This window comes from Cetorhinus maximus, chromosome 29 (assembly GCF_964194155.1).
Source record: "Cetorhinus maximus chromosome 29, sCetMax3.hap1.1, whole genome shotgun sequence".
NCBI lineage: Eukaryota > Metazoa > Chordata > Chondrichthyes > Lamniformes > Cetorhinidae > Cetorhinus > Cetorhinus maximus.
In genome coordinates this window covers 25,447,142-25,461,660 of record NC_135907.1, presented here as the reverse complement: position 1 = coordinate 25,461,660, position 14,519 = coordinate 25,447,142, and the positions used below count along the sequence as shown (strand labels likewise).

Here is a 14,519-nt window from a genome sequence, read left to right as displayed (position 1 = left end):
ACAGATAGCAATCACATTCATCCTATTTCAAATTCCACTGTCATAGTGAGAAATATTTTCTCATCCATTTCTCGGTCCAATTTTTCACCTTCATTCCTATTCTAGAAATTAAAAGCTCCAATAAAACTTTTGATTTGCCCGATATGAAGACTGTTGTACTTTCACATCAGGCAGAGCCTGGCTACTGATCACAAATCACACATCTGGCGGAATTTTACAGACCCGTCGCAGTGGGGGTGGGGTTGGAAAATGCGGCGGCCATTCAAAAGCCCATTGACTAGCGGGACCGGAAAATTCCGCCCATTGTATAATGAACCAGTGTAAAACTTACAATTCCTAACACAACCGTCCACATTTTGTTTAATCTGCCAACCATTGCATCAACATGATCTTCACTTACCTTGTCAATTTTTTCATATTTGTGGAAGATTTTGTCTCCAACCAGTTCTTCTTCATTCTCCTCATCATGATAATTTAAGGGCAGACTGTCAAAGTCAACCACTTTTACAAACCCGTCTGAGTCACTTTTAGCCTCCTGAAATGTTACACAATATTCACACAAAGATTAGAATTGAATTGTATTTATTGTTTGTGATAACTGCAAACGTAATATGAATAATTAAAGATGATGGAGAGTACTTGGTGAATCCTTAAAATCTAAAGCCAAATGCAAAGAGGACCCATCTTATTAAAAGTAGGAAGCAGCAAAGTTTTTATTTTAAATAAATATGCAGATTCTTAAACATGCAAATTGGATAAACTTACTTTATTTTCCCCATTTTGTTTTGGGTAGTGTTTCTGAGCTACACAACTAATGGGCATGTAGACAGTCCACTCCTGATCAACCAGTCTAGGATTTGTATCCCAGTAATGCCCCTTCCCTTTCAGGAAGTCTCCAGTCAGCATCCTCCCTTAGTAACATGACTAAGATTGGAGCTGAGTGGCATAGAGTCTCTCTGCTGCATCCACTCCCCACGCAATGTCCTGTCACAATTACCTTTACACTTAAATAGGGAACTGAAAATCAATAAAAACTCATCTTTGACTAGTTTTTTTAACATTCTGCATCCTCAGGGCTGTAACATTTCAAATTGAGCTTTTTACTGTTATATTGTGATCCAGGAAATAAAACCAGATGAATTCTATATAGAGGGACCCAGACAAGAAAATATAGCAGGTCAGACCCAGGCTGGCTATCATTTAACGGTGAGATTTCCAAACTACAGTTATATGAGAGAGCTAAAGGCCATCTCTTTCTCTCTCCTTCAGATTCTGTTTGAAGAGAGCAATAGTTTGCTCTACTTGTAAGGAATGGGATTATGATTTTGGGACATGGCCTAAAGGTAAAATCCCCTATAAGTGTTAAATGTAGATTATAATCATTCTTTAAATAACTATGCCCTGACATTAGTCATTAATATTTAGGCTCAGGTAGGTAGGTGATCACATCATGCACGTACAATAGCACCATAGCAACCTACATTTTTTAAAATCCAAATTTTAAAAATGGACTCTGTTGTTGAAAAGTGCCACAGGTATGTTTTACGGGACTTCAATTAGACCAAAATTAAACCACACAGTGATTGCACCTAAGATTTCTGATAACCAACAAAAATTGCTCAAACTTCATAGCCTCATACTGTACAGGATGAGGCAATTTGGCCCATCCTGTCTGTGCCAGCTCTATGTAAACAATACTCAATTAGTCCCACTCTCCTGCTCTTTCCTCACAGCTCTCCAAATGTTTCCACATCAAGTATTTATCCAATTCTCTTTTGAATATGACTATTGAATTTGCTTCTACTACTCTTTCAGGTAGCACATTTCAGATCATCGTAACTCACTGAAGAAACAAAATCTCTTATCCCTTCTAGTTCTTTTCGCATTTAACTTTAACCTGTGTTACCAACTTTCCTGCCAGTGGAAACACTTTCTCTTTATTTATTCTTATCAAAACCTTTCAGAATTTTGAACTTCTGTATTAAATCTCCCTTTAATTTTCTCTACTCTATGAAGAGTAAGCCCAAGTTCTCTATTCCCTCAACTTGACCATGTCCCTGTTACAATTCTACTAAATCTCTTTCTGATTATTTTCTACACTTCCAAGTTTCATTCAGCTGCAGATTTTAAAATGATGCCCTGTATACACAAGCTCGTTAACATATATACCAAAAATAGCTGTGACCCTAATACCAAATCCTGGGGACACCATTCTTAATGGCCCTCCAATCTGATGAACAGCTATTCAGTCTATTCTCTGCTTTCTGCCTCTTAGGCAGCTCACTCATATGACAGGAAATAGACTTTTAAATGAGTGGGCTATATATTCTACTGGTGATGTTACGATAAACTGGGAATGCTGATCTTTGTCCACCCTCATTGTGATTAACAGGTTTGGTTTTTTGTAAGTATTGAACGGTAAGAGCAGTGATCGAGGTGGTCAGGACAGCTCAGCTCCTTTATGATGTCACGAGGAAGTTGCTGTGACACTGGGGGCAGCTACTGCGAGGTCATGAAATGGATTTTGTTGTCGACAGTTTAGATTTAACTGAAAAATGACCACTTGTTGGTGCATTCAAGGCTTGCGGTAATAAAACGATTCCAACAAGGCTGATAACCAACTACAGGAGCCCTCTCAGTGGACATGGTGCCCTCCTTTCCCTCTATCTGTAAAACAAAATAAAAATGGATCAGTCAAGAGTATTTAAATTAAATTCAAATTAAAGCAAAACACACCTAACATAGAAACAGTGCTATTTTAGGATGTACTATTCTAGCAATCCTTGCAAACATTAACCACAGTGACCAAAACCAGAAACTATTTGCTGTTTTCCAGGGTTTTGTTTCATTTCAAGGTATTTGTTTCCAACATTAAAAGTATTATTTATGGTATAGACTGAGTCAGTCCCCCTTTCAAATGTTATCTAAGTCACTCTGCTGTCTGTTGAAGTTTTCATTGTAATTTCACTCCGGATATAGATATAGTTGCTTTCGATGTAAATGACAATCCAGAGGAGACATTACAACCCCAGCTGCTTCATCTTCATCTTCATCTTCCTTCCATCCTGCAACACAGCACTCCAGTAACTCTTAACCTGTGCAGTGCTGTTTCTACACGACTATTAATATATCTATTTCACACAAACGGTAGGTTGATTGAAACCTCTCCGGCTCACCTATTTCTTCCCGCTGTCTTCTCCGTGAAGAAACCTTCATTCCCCCTGCAGCTCCTTCACTTACCAAGGCAGCAGGAGCGGCTGTGGCGAAGAAGGGCAGGCAGAGAAATAGAGCCAAAAACAGCATCATTCCTGGTCCAGCAAAAGAGTTACCAGGAGGTACACGAGGTGTCTGTCTCCTTCAACACTTGGCGTGCCGTTTCTCCGGGTTTGAATGATGCACCTTGGTCTGGGTTCCAGAATCACAAGTTGCTGCTTCAGCCCGTCCCCTCTCTCTGCTCATCTCCCCTTCCACCTCAGGGCAGCTTTGACGTGACAGAGGAAGGTCAGACAGGTCTCTTAGCAACAACCATACACACAAAGGGATCAAACAGCAAATCATGTAAGAGGAGACTAATTGATCTGACTGCCCAAGTCCCCCATCATCCATTGTCTACATTTAGTTTCAGTTTGCAGGAATTTCGATTGCAGGGTAAAGGATATTAGGTATTTATTAAGAGTGGAAATTAATCGATCCATGTTGCACATTAGAGGATGGAGGCCAAGTGAAAGTGAGAGAGAGAGAGAGGTGGATAATAGGAGCAGAATTCACAGCTGTAAAATCCAGACCTGGATTCTGCCTTTATAACGTTGACCAAACTAGCAATTGGCCAGTGAAGCTGGTCATGAAACTGAGGAGACACTAAAACTGAGGCAACGCCTAAAGTACAGCATGAGGACAGGAAAATCCCGCCCGACAAGTTTACATAAGCAGATCCCATAATAAACAGCGGACCATTGGGAAATAGTGTTAACTACTTGCACAGGGAATTGTGGTGGCAGAGTGGTATTGTCAGTGGACTAGTAACCCAGATACCCAAAAGAGTCCTCCTGAGACCCGGGGTCAAGTGTCACCTTGGGCAGATGGTGCAATTTGAATTCAATAAAGAATCTGGAATTAAAATTAATGATGACCATGGGCAGAATTTTGCGCTCAGTGCCACCAGATATGCCCGAGTATAAACTGACGCACGATGATGTCGGGCGTGTGTCCCGATGTCATCACGCACTCGTGTGATATTTCATTCAGCGGGCATGCAGCCAACTCCAAAAGACCTATTAAAGCATTAACAGGCTAATTAAAATTGGATTAACGCTGCCCGTCCAACCTTACAATTGGCAGCAGGCGAAAAGGCCAAGTGGCCTTTACATCCACAAGTGGAATGAGATTTCCCAAAGCAAATAAACATTAAGTAAAAACTTTATTTTGGAACTAAAAACATATTCCAGCTCATAAGACCATAAGACATAGGAACAGAAATTAGGCCATTCGGCCCATCGAGTCTGCTCCACCATTCAATCATGGCTGATAAGTTTCTCAACCCCATTCTCCCGCCTTCTCCCCGTAACCTTTGATCCCCTTACCAATCAAGAACCTATCTATCTCCGTCTTAAATACACTCAATCACCTGGCCTCCACAGCCTTCTGTGGCAATGAATTCCATAGATTCACCACTCTCTGGCTAAAGAAGGTTCTCCTCATCTCTGTTCTAAAAGGTCTTCCCTTTACTCTGAGGCTGTGCCCTCGGGTCCTAGTCTCTCCTACTAATGGAAACATCTTCCCCACGTCTACTCTATCCAGGCCTTTCAGTATTCTGTAAGTTTCAATCAGATCCCCCCTCATCCTTCTAAACTCCATCGAGTATAGACCCAGAGTCCTCAAACGTTCCTCATATGTTAAGCCTTTCATTCCTGGGATCATTCTCGTGAACCTCTTCTGGACCCTCTCCAGGGCCAGAACATCCTTCCTGAGATACGGGGCCCAAAATTGCTCACAATATTCTAAATGTGGTCTGACCAGAGCCTTATAAAGCCTCAGCAGCACATCCCTGCTTTTATATTCTAGTCCTTTCGAAATAAATGCCAACATTACATTTGCCTTCCTAACTACCGACTCAACCTGCAAGTTAACCTTAAGAGAATCCTGGACTAGGACTCCCAAGTCCCTTTGCACTCCAGATTTCTGAATTCTCTCCCCATTTAGAAAATAGTCTATGCCTCTATTCTTCCTACCAAAGTGCATGACCTCACACTTCCCCACGTTGTATTCCATCTGCCACTTCTTTGCCCATTCTCCTAACCTGTCCAAATCCTACTGCAGCCTCCCCGCCTCCTCAATACTACCTGTCCCTCCACCTATCTTTGTATCATCTACAAACTTAGCCAGGGTGCCCTCAGTTCCTTCATCTAGATCATTAATGTATAAAGTGAAAATTTGAGGTCCCAACACTGACTCCTGCAGAACTCCACTAGTCACCAGCCGCCATCCTTAGAAGGACCCCCTTATCCCCACTCTCTGCCTCCTGCCAGACAGCTAATCTTCCATCCATGCTATTACCTTGCCTCTAACACCATGGGCTCTTATCTTGCTGAGCAGCCTGCTGTGCGGCACCTTGTCAAAGGCCTTCTGGAAGTCCAAGTAGATAACATCCATTGGCTCTCCTTTGTCTAACCTACTCGTTACCTCCTCAAAGTATTCTAACAGATTTATCAGGCATGACCTCCCCTTGATGAAACCATGCTGACTTTGCCCAATTTTACCATGCACTTCCAAGTATTCTGAAATCTCATCCTTAATAATGGACTCTAAAATCTTACCAACGACCAAGGTCAGGCTAATCGGCCTGTAATTTCCCATCTTTTGCCTCACTCCCTTCTTAAACAGGGGGGTTACATTAGTGATTTTCCAGTCCTCTGGGACCCTCCCTGACTCCAGTGATTCCTGAAAGATCACCACTAATGCCTCCACTATCTCTTCAGCTATCTCATGTGGCAGAGTCACGTGAGGGGACATGTTTTATTATATTTTTACTGTCTTTATTAATTTTTTAAGTGAAGGCAGCTCCGTGCCTCAGGGAGATTGAAGTGCTCTTTCGTGTGTGAACTGCGTGGACCCGGCTCTCCCTCTCCCCCCGCCCACACAGGTAGTGCTCAGTGCTGCCGCTCGCGATCCACGCAAGGCGGGTCTTAATTGGCCCATCCACGTGAAATCGCAATGCAGAGCCGATTGCGGGCAGCAGTCGGCTTCCCGACCGCTCCTGCCCACTCCCTCCGAACACCCCCACTAAGGGCAAAACCCTGCCCCATGAAAACATTGTTACAATTGTTGTAAAAACCCCTTGGGTTCCACATTCTGGAAAAACTCAGCAGGTCTGACAGCATCTGTGGAGAGAGGAACAGAGTTGACACTTTGAGTCAGTATTGACCCTTCTTCAGATCTGTCCTGATGTTGAGCCACTCGATTCTCAAGGGCAATTAGGGATGAGCAATAAATGCTGGTTTCCAGTGATGTCCACATCCCATGAACAGATAAAAAAACATTAGAGGACACTTAAGATATTGATTGTAAGTTACAGAGATATCTGTGCCAAAAGTTGACTCAGATTGTTCCCTAAAGATGCAGCAGGGAAGCGTGTGGAGTCTGTGAGGCTTGGGCCTCACATGTTACATGTTCAGTCACATATTTGGAACAGTACACATTTACCTGGCTCCTTCTCTCACTTATTCCAATCCACATTCTTCATGTTTTGACTTCCACCAGCTGCTCCCATCTATGGTCTGGGTGAAATGTGACTGAGCTCAGGCACTCCATGTGGGTGAGAGTGGGTGACAGCAACACCATATATTTATATAGCGTCAATAACACTCAGCTATGTAGAGAGCTATTAGGGCAGATGATTAAAAACATGGTCAAAGAGGTAGATATTAAGGAGTGTCTTAAAGGGGGAAAGAAAGGTAGAGAGGTGAAGAGGTTTAGGGATGAATTACAGAGCTTCAGGCATTGGCAGTTGAAGACAAGGCCACCAATGGCAGGACATATAACTGGGGCACAGATATCTCAGATACTTGTGTGGGGCTAGAGGAGATTACAGAGATAGGGAGGGGTGAGGCCGTGGGATTTGAAAACAAGGATGAGAATTTTAAAATCAAGATATAAAGCAGGTCAACGAGAATAGGGATGTTAGGTGAATAAGACTTGGTGTGGGTAAGGACACAGACAGCAGAGTTTTGGATGAGCTGAAGTTTACAGAAGTTAGAATGTCGGAGGTCAACCAGGAGCATGTTGGAATACTTAAGTCTAGGGGTGACAATGGCATGGATGAGGGTTTCAGTCACTGACGAGCTACGAAAAGGGCAGAATCAGGCAATAATACAGAGGCAATCTAAGTAATGGTGGATATGAGATCAGAGCTCATCTCGGGGTCAGATATGATGCCAAGGTTGCAAACAGTTCACTTCAGGCCCAGCCAGTTGCCAAGGAGAGAGAATGAAACAGTATCTGTGAAACCTAAACTCAAGGCCTGCCCTGCAGTACAGCTGCTGCAGTTATCGAGTTGCTGTATATATTCCTGCTCCTTCCTTTCAATTCTCTCACTCAACTGGCATTCTCCTGAAATTTTTATTAATTTCCTTACTTATTATTCTTTTCTATCCTTTATTCTTGTCATTACCTTGTCTTTCCTCTCCATTTATTTTTTTTTAGCTTATTTGGTAATTTCATCTCAATCTGTCCATCTCTCTCTTGCTTCCCTCCCAATATTTAACCTCCTTATTTAGCTCCATTTCGATTATCTTCCCCCCAACTCCCCGCCTTTGACAAATTACTTTGTTCAATTGCACCTGAAGCTGAATAAAGGGCTCTTTTCTCACATTCTTTAAGGATTATTTAAATAGTGTTGCACAATTTTCACAATAAAATTCTTTTGCATTTTCAACATACTATTTTATTCAAATAGAAGCAAAAAACTGCGGATGCTGGAAATCCAAAACAAAAACAAAAATACCTGGAAAATCTCAGCAGGTCTGACAGCATCTGCAGAGAGGAACACAGTTAATGTTTCGAGTCCGTATCATTCTTCATCAGGAAGTCATTCGGACTCGAAACGTTAACTGTGTTCCTCTCCGCAGATCCTGTCAGACCTGCTGAGTTTTTCCAGGTATTTTTGTTTCTGTTTTATTCAGAGATCAGTTTGCTGAAATAGGAAGGCAGCGTCACATTTCCATATGTTTCCTAGTTGCTTTAAAAGAAATGTAAAGTCTTGAAAAGTAACAAAGATATTTCCTATTACTATTTTACATATTTCAGCATTGTAACATCTCCTATAAAGGTTTGTAGTGTTTTTACAGGACAGACTGTTTTTCAGCTCAGGAATCAGCCTGCTGTCTTAGCAACTGAGGGGACATGATTATCTCTCAGCTTCTGGGATTGTCAGGGAAAGTGTATTTTTTATGTAAATTACGTACAGTACTGGAAAAGACCGCTCAACTCAAAGAGATGTTGCTGATGTTTATACCCCACATGAGCTTCCTTCCATTCCATCCCATCCTTTTAGTGTATCTTTCTAGTTCCATTTCTCTCTTATACTCTTTTTGTTTTAAAAGCATCTCACCTATTTGCCTCAACCATTTCCTGTGGTAGCAAGTCACAAATTGTAACCACTCTGAGCAAGGACTTATATCATATTGGATTTATTTGTAAACTATCTTACGCATTATGGACCCTTGTTTTTCACTTGTGGGAGAATCCAGAACTTTCTCTCCACATCTATCCGGTCTAACCCATTCAGAATTAAAAACACTCCTGCCAGATCTTCTCCAAGGGCAGACTTTTCTGCCTGTCGGGTGGGTGGGCCCGACCCAATCTCCAGCGGGCAGGGAGACAATCCCCGCCAGAGAAGCGGGCCCCAACGCCATTTTACGTGGGCTGGCCAATTAAGGCCCGCCCAGCGTGACATCCGGTGGGAAGCACTATGCGCTTCCTGTGCGGGTGGGGGGGATTCCCTAAAAGCGAGAGTGTGCTCTTTCACGCATGCGCACGATAGACCGCACATCTCCCTGAGGCTAAGTGCAGCCTCAGGGAGATCACTGACACTTTGAAAAAGATTAAAAATAAGAAAAAAAAATTCCCTAACATGTCCCCCTCATGTGACAATGTCACATGAGATGGGACATGTTCATAAATTACTGTAAAACTTTATTAAACTTATTAAAACCCTGCATGAAACCTCATCCCGCCGCTGGATGAGGTTTCATGTTTTTTCTATTTGCCGCTGGGGCTCCTGGCCGACCAGCCAACCTTAAGGTCGGACGGGCAGGTCCCTTAATTGTATAAATGATCCCGTAAATGGCGTCAATTGGCCAGTGACAGGTCAGCGGGCCCACAGCTGATTTTGCTTCCTGAAAATTTAAATGGGGTGGGATGACATCAGGGGTTCTGCCCAATGTTATCCCGCGTCATTTTATGCGTCGGTGAGCAGGCCCCGCCCCCTTCTCGCCAACGGCAAAATTCTGCCCTAAGTCTTTTCTTTTCCAAAGAAAATTGGCCCAACTTGTATCTTTCCCCGAACCCTGTAATGTTTTCACTCTAGGGCCATCCTTGTAAAAGTCTTTTTTACTTATTCACGGGATGTGGGTGTCGCTGGCTGGGCCCAGCATTTATTGCCCATCCCTAGTTGCCCTTGGGAAGGTGGTGGTGAGCTTCCTTCTCGAACCCCTGCAGTCCATGTGCATTTTACACTCTCTCCAAATCTTCCAGATCCTTTTAATAGTAAGGAGATCAGAACTGTGCACAGTATCCCAAACCTGACCTGACCAGGGTCTGACACAATTTTATCCCTGCTCCCTTGTTAAAAATTCATGATGAGTGTGGGACCCTAGTCAGTCCTGTGGAGTATAGGTAAAAGCAAAATACTGCAGATGCTGTAAATCTAAAACAGAAACAAAAATTGCTGGAAAATCTCAGCAGGTCTGACAGCGTCTGTGGAGAGAGAGAGAGAGAGACTGAGTTAACGTTTCGAGTAGGTATGACCCTTGTTTAGAGTTTGTGGAGCATGGGTTTGGTTCCTGGGCCCTAGTGATCATGTTTCATGTTTGAGGTGAGGCAGGAATGGGAGGGGTTATTGATAGTGTTAGTGGCCCAGGATAAATATTTCCCTCATTTAGGGAGTGCTGGTTTACAAAGGTTGACTGACTGGGTCAGTAGAAATGGATGAAATGTGTGTTTTTTTTCAAACAGCCTGAATGGCCTCACACGTGACGAGTGGACCCTGGGCTGAACACAGAACCTGGTCCTGAGGCACAGTCAGGGGCCTTGGGGAGAGAATTTGTCTGTGATAATGAAAGAAGAATGGAAAGTAAACTATTATTCTCTCTATTTCCCAAATGGCAACAATGAGCACGCTTCAAAACTACTTTGTTAAAGGTAGTTAAAGGCTTTGAGGTGCAGTGGTCTCGAAAGGCGCTATATAAATGCAAGTATTTCCTTCGGATCAACCTGTAAACCCAACGCCGAAGTTTCCGCAGTGAAGGAGAAATTAGAGCATATATATATATATATTTTTTTTTGGGTGTTATTCCCACTCAGTGAGCGACAGTTAAACTCCGGGACGCTGAGCAGGAGGTCGGTCCAGTTCTGCTGTGGGATTTGGTCGGGGTTTTGGATGAATTGGGAAGCGAGACTCCCCCCGGGAAGCCCGGGAGCTGCCGGCTCCTCCCTCCCTCCCTCCCTCTCCCACTGACTCATCCTCATTCCTCAGATTCTTCCTGAACCTGTCACCAGCCCAGCTTCCAAAATATACTCCCCATCCCCTACAATCCCGTCTGGGAAGAAAGCCCCAGACCCCAGACACCCAGACTCCCTCCCCAGACACCCAGACACCCAGACCCCAGACCCCCAGCCCCCAGCCCCAGTGAGGGCAGCTGGAAGCCGCTCCCGAGTCCAGCTCTCTCCCTCTGCTCAGGGTAAGTTTGGGGTTTTGGTTAAACTTTCTTCAGCCGCAGTTGCTGCTTTTTCCTAAAGACAAAGACAGAGTCTGGGAGGCTCGGGATCGCGATCATTTCTGACATGTTTGTTCCCCAACTTCCGCATTTAGAAATAAATCTCAGATTCTCCCTCTCCCTCTCCCTGTCTCTGTCTGTCCGGAACTTCAAAGCTGAGAGTTACTGGTTAAATAAATAATCAATGTATTTTCTGTTTACTCACAATTCATCTGATTTTCATTTAGGAAAAGGAACCAAAAACAAAACCTCAAGGGATTGACCAGCATCCGAGATCTGGAACTCGCCAAGTCTTTGTGATTTGTAGGTAACATTTTGTTTCATTCTCATTCTGAAGAGGGTTTATAAAGTGTTATTGAGGCGGGCGGGGAGCTGACTCAGCGGAACCTGACCCGCCAATGTGATGGGATCTTCCCTTGTCACAGCTCAAACAACAGAAACACTTCCCAAACTTCCCTGGGTTCTTTTCCATGTGTCAGGATGTGCAGGTAGGCGCAGGGTAATGTATTTCAGCAAGTCACACACACACACACACACAGCTCTTTAATCTAACCTCCCCGGTTATGAGGTACACTCTGCAGTAGTTTCAGTCACTGTTAGCTTGTGTTATAAAGACAAGAATTCCTTATGGATGTTTCTGGAAGAGCATTGTTTTTAATTGGTGCAGGATCTGATTTAATAGAATTAAAGTTGGTGGCATAAATATTTTCAGATTACAGAATAGTTACAGGGCAAAAGGAAGCCATTCGGCCCATTGTATCTGCACTAACTCTCTGGGCAATTCACTCAGGGCCATTCTCCTGCCTTCACCCCATAACTCTGCACATTGTCCTTTTCACATAACAGTCTAATTTCCTTCTGAACGCTTTGACTGAACTACCACACTCTCAGGCAGCACGTTCCAAGCCTTAACCACTCACTGCAGGAAACTTTTTCATCATCACCTTTGCTTCTTTTGTCAATTACTTTATATCTGTGCCCTCTCGATCATCCTCGATCTTTTCACCAATGGGAACAGCTTCTCTTTAATACCCTGTCCAGCCCCCTCATGGTCTTGAACACCTCTATCAAATTTCCTCTTAGCCTTCTCTCCCCCAAGGAGAACAGTTTCAACTTCTCCAATCTATCTACGTAACCCTGGAACCTTCTCATGAATCTTTTTGCACTCTCTCTTCAATGTGTTCACATCCTTCCTAAAGCGTGGTGCCCAGAACTGTACACAATACTCCAGCTGAGGTTCAGCTAGTGTCCTATACAAGTTCAGCACAGCCTCCTTGCTCGTGTACTCTATGCCCCTATTAATAAAGCCCAGGATACTGTCTGCTTTATTAACTGCTCTCTCCACCTGTCCTGCCATCTTCATATTTTGTATTATAGAATTCTGAATGCAGTGAAATAATAAATAAATGGTTGGATGTGAAGTCCTCTCTCTGCCCCTTACACTGACCCGCATGGATCTGCTTTGTCTTTGAGTTTGTTGAATTGTGGTTTTTGCAACAACTGGTTCTTTGTCTGTAAGAAGCAGGAACGATCACAGCTTAGTATCAAATGATGGATATGTGAAACGAGTATATCACATGCCATCTCATTGCTTTACATCCTATCCTGATGCTATTACTGCTTTAATTCTGTCCTGTTCCATGTCTTTTATATGCTCTACGGGGGCGTTGAATGTTTCATTACTAGAATGTAGTCTGGCTATCTGCCTGGTCCAACAATATGGAATTTCCTGAGTCACTCAATCCCAATCTTTGCTTATTTGCTCCCATTTCCTACCCTTGTTTTCTGAATGTGCCGACTCTGGGTGCAGCTACTCTCCAAAACATCCCATAGTGACTACGTGTGATGTGTATGCCTCGAAAATTAGTGTTGGCAAGCTATTTGACCATAGGTATCATCACAGCCAACTGATTCTGTTAACCTGATGTCCAGTCACAAAATTCCTATGGGAGTTGTTGGAAGATGCTCATAAATAGGAAGCTGCTCTGAACTGTAACACCTTTACGTCTACACCAGTTAAGCAACTAAGTTTAACAACAACAAAGACACAGTATCAATCAGGTGCTGCATTGTTAACCACTGAGCCATATAAAGGGTCTCAAGTAGTCAGAGTACACTGCTACTTCTCTGTAGCTCTGAAGAAGAGTCATAAGGACTTGAAACATTAACTCGGTGTTCCTCTCCACAGATGCTGTCAGACCTGTTGAGTTTTTCCAGCATTTTCTGTTTTTTCTACACTGCTAGGTTCACAGCTGTAGCCTTCATAAGTTGTTACAGATAAGAAAATCATTTGGCCTAACTTAGTTTATCCAGCCATTGTCAGACATGTTGATCTTTGAACCTCTTAAACTTCCTCAATCTCTTCTGTCTTTATCTTGGCCTTGACCCTCTCAATGTCATTTAGAGAATATTATAAGTATCATTTTGTTTTCCTGCTCATGTCCCTACTTTACATTTATCTGCCTGGGTGTCAGCTTTAGTTTAGTAGAAACACTCTCGCTATTTGCTGCTCAATATTGCTCAAATAAACATTATTAAAACAAATTTGCTGCTCATTGCTGCCCTTGTACACACACTGTCCCTGTGGTTATTTTGTCATGTTGAGCACACAATGATTCAAGTGTTTGGCTTGACGTGCTTTGGAAATTCTGAAAAGTGCAATTGTAAATAAATGTTCTTCCCTTTACATTCATTTTCCTCTCTATTTTCCTTCCCATTTACATATTCCAAGCAACTAATGATGTAATTTCTGTGCTGCTTTCTCTGAATCTACTGCCTACTTTGCATTGAGTTACCAAACCCAGCTCTTTATGTAAATTAGAAACAGTAGTGATCCCAATACCAAGCCCTGTACCCAGGGACATCCCTAGGGGGCTGCAGGGCCCGGGACAAATCACACTGTGTGCGCCCCCCTCCCCTCCGTAACATTTTTAGACAAGTTTCCTCTAACCCTGGGCCCGGAGCGTGTGTGAAAATGAGAACTAGCAACATCTCAGCCACTGAGCACTCAGTTACCCAGCACACGCTGCACTATAGACTTTTACACCTGTGTCACATGTAAAACTGCCTCACTTCCCAGGCTGAACATCATTATTGCTTCTCCTTTTGTTAGAGGGAAATCCATGGGGCAGGATCTTTCCCTTGGCATGTGATCTTGGCAGGGGAAGCTGAACGCTGCCCGCAATCGACATCACACCGCAATTTCACACTGGCGGGCTGAGTGTGATAGGCGAGTGACAGTGCTGAGCACTGCCTGTGTGGGCAGGGGAGGGAGGGTGCCTGTGTGGGCAGGGGGGGGAGGGTGCCTGTGTGGGCAGGGGGAGGGTGTCTGTGTGGGCAGGGGGAGGGTGTCTGTGTGGGCAGGGGGAGGGAGGGTGCCTGTGTGGGCAGGGGGAGGGTGCCTGTGTGGGCAGGGGGAGGGTGCCTGTGTGGGCAGGGGGGGGAGGGTGCCTGTGTGGGCAGGGGAGGGAGGGTGTCTGTGTGGGCAGGGGGGGCAGGGTGTCTGTGTGGGCAGGGGGAGGGTGCCTG

At 43.9% G+C, this 14,519-nt stretch overlaps 1 protein-coding gene and 1 long non-coding RNA gene across 3 annotated transcripts in view; one reads left to right on the top strand and one right to left on the bottom strand.

The window, feature by feature from the left end:
• Positions 1-11,412, bottom strand: part of LOC144669468 (uncharacterized) — a 44,369-nt gene extending 32,957 nt beyond the window's left edge. Inside the window, exons 1-2 of one of the 2 annotated variants that reach the window (XM_078531923.1) lie at positions 11,241-11,412; positions 401-535 (exon numbers count right to left, since the gene is read on the bottom strand). In XM_078531923.1, coding sequence (XP_078388049.1) covers positions 401-535; positions 11,241-11,321 — 216 coding nt within the window. In that variant the 5' untranslated portion in view covers positions 11,322-11,412. Of the gene's footprint in view, positions 1-400; positions 536-3,240; positions 3,513-11,240 lie in introns of those variants that run through there. The other variant, XM_078531924.1, reaches the window with a different exon arrangement.
• Positions 11,226-14,519, top strand: part of LOC144669469 (uncharacterized) — a 39,798-nt gene continuing 36,504 nt past the window's right edge. Inside the window, exon 1 of the long non-coding RNA XR_013573672.1 lies at positions 11,226-11,294. This is a non-coding gene — a long non-coding RNA (uncharacterized LOC144669469). The remainder of the gene's footprint in view (positions 11,295-14,519) is intronic.